The sequence below is a fragment of the Morone saxatilis genome, unplaced genomic scaffold, assembly GCF_004916995.1.
Source record: "Morone saxatilis isolate NCDOM2014 unplaced genomic scaffold, NCSU_SB_2.0 Contig6, whole genome shotgun sequence".
Classification (NCBI taxonomy): Eukaryota; Metazoa; Chordata; class Actinopteri; family Moronidae; genus Morone; species Morone saxatilis.
This window is the reverse complement of record NW_023340206.1, coordinates 13,832,077-13,832,654: the sequence shown is the minus strand read 5'-3', so window position 1 is coordinate 13,832,654 and position 578 is coordinate 13,832,077. Positions and strand designations below refer to the sequence as shown.

The following is a 578-nucleotide window of genomic DNA, read 5'->3' as shown; positions in this document are numbered from 1 at the left end:
TAATGTATATAATAACGTATATATATCAGTACAGTAATGTGTATATAATAACATTTATATCACGTACAGTAATGTGAAAATAAAAATAACCCTAACCCACTGTTTAGGACCCTTTCGTAGATTTCTTTTTCTTAAAACCCTAACCCCTGCAGTTACCCCAGAGAACTGTAGTTACACCTGTAGTTACACCTGTAACTCCAATCACATTTAAATATATAAACATATTTTTTCTTCAGGCCACAGAGGATGAGATGCGCCTCCTTCGTTTCCAACGAAAACTGGACGACGAGAAAGGGGCAGGGCTACTGGGACTATCTCTACAGGTAGGTAAAGGGGCGTGGCTACTGGGACTGTACAGGTAGCTAAAGGGGTGGGGCTACTGGTACTGTATGATTACAATGATGGATCAAATTTGACTTCTTTTTCTAGTAACTAGTTACTTACATATGTAGTAACTGCAAAAGTAATATAATAGAAGTAACTACTTTTCAGTATCTTGTGCAGCTAATTCTTTGTGATAAACCATCTGTCACATCAGGTTACTGTACAACATTGTGTTTCTGAACTTTCTAATCAAA

The 578-nt window shown here is 36.9% G+C and overlaps 1 protein-coding gene across 1 annotated transcript in view; it reads left to right on the top strand.

Annotated features, from left to right (window-relative positions):
• The first annotated feature begins 232 nt into the window (after positions 1–232).
• Positions 233–578, top strand: part of LOC118340105 (vacuolar protein sorting-associated protein 16 homolog) — a 1,579-nt gene continuing 1,233 nt past the window's right edge. Inside the window, exon 1 of the mRNA XM_035677966.1 lies at positions 233–323. Within this exon, the coding sequence (XP_035533859.1) occupies positions 252–323 (72 nt within the window). The 5' untranslated portion in view covers positions 233–251. The remainder of the gene's footprint in view (positions 324–578) is intronic.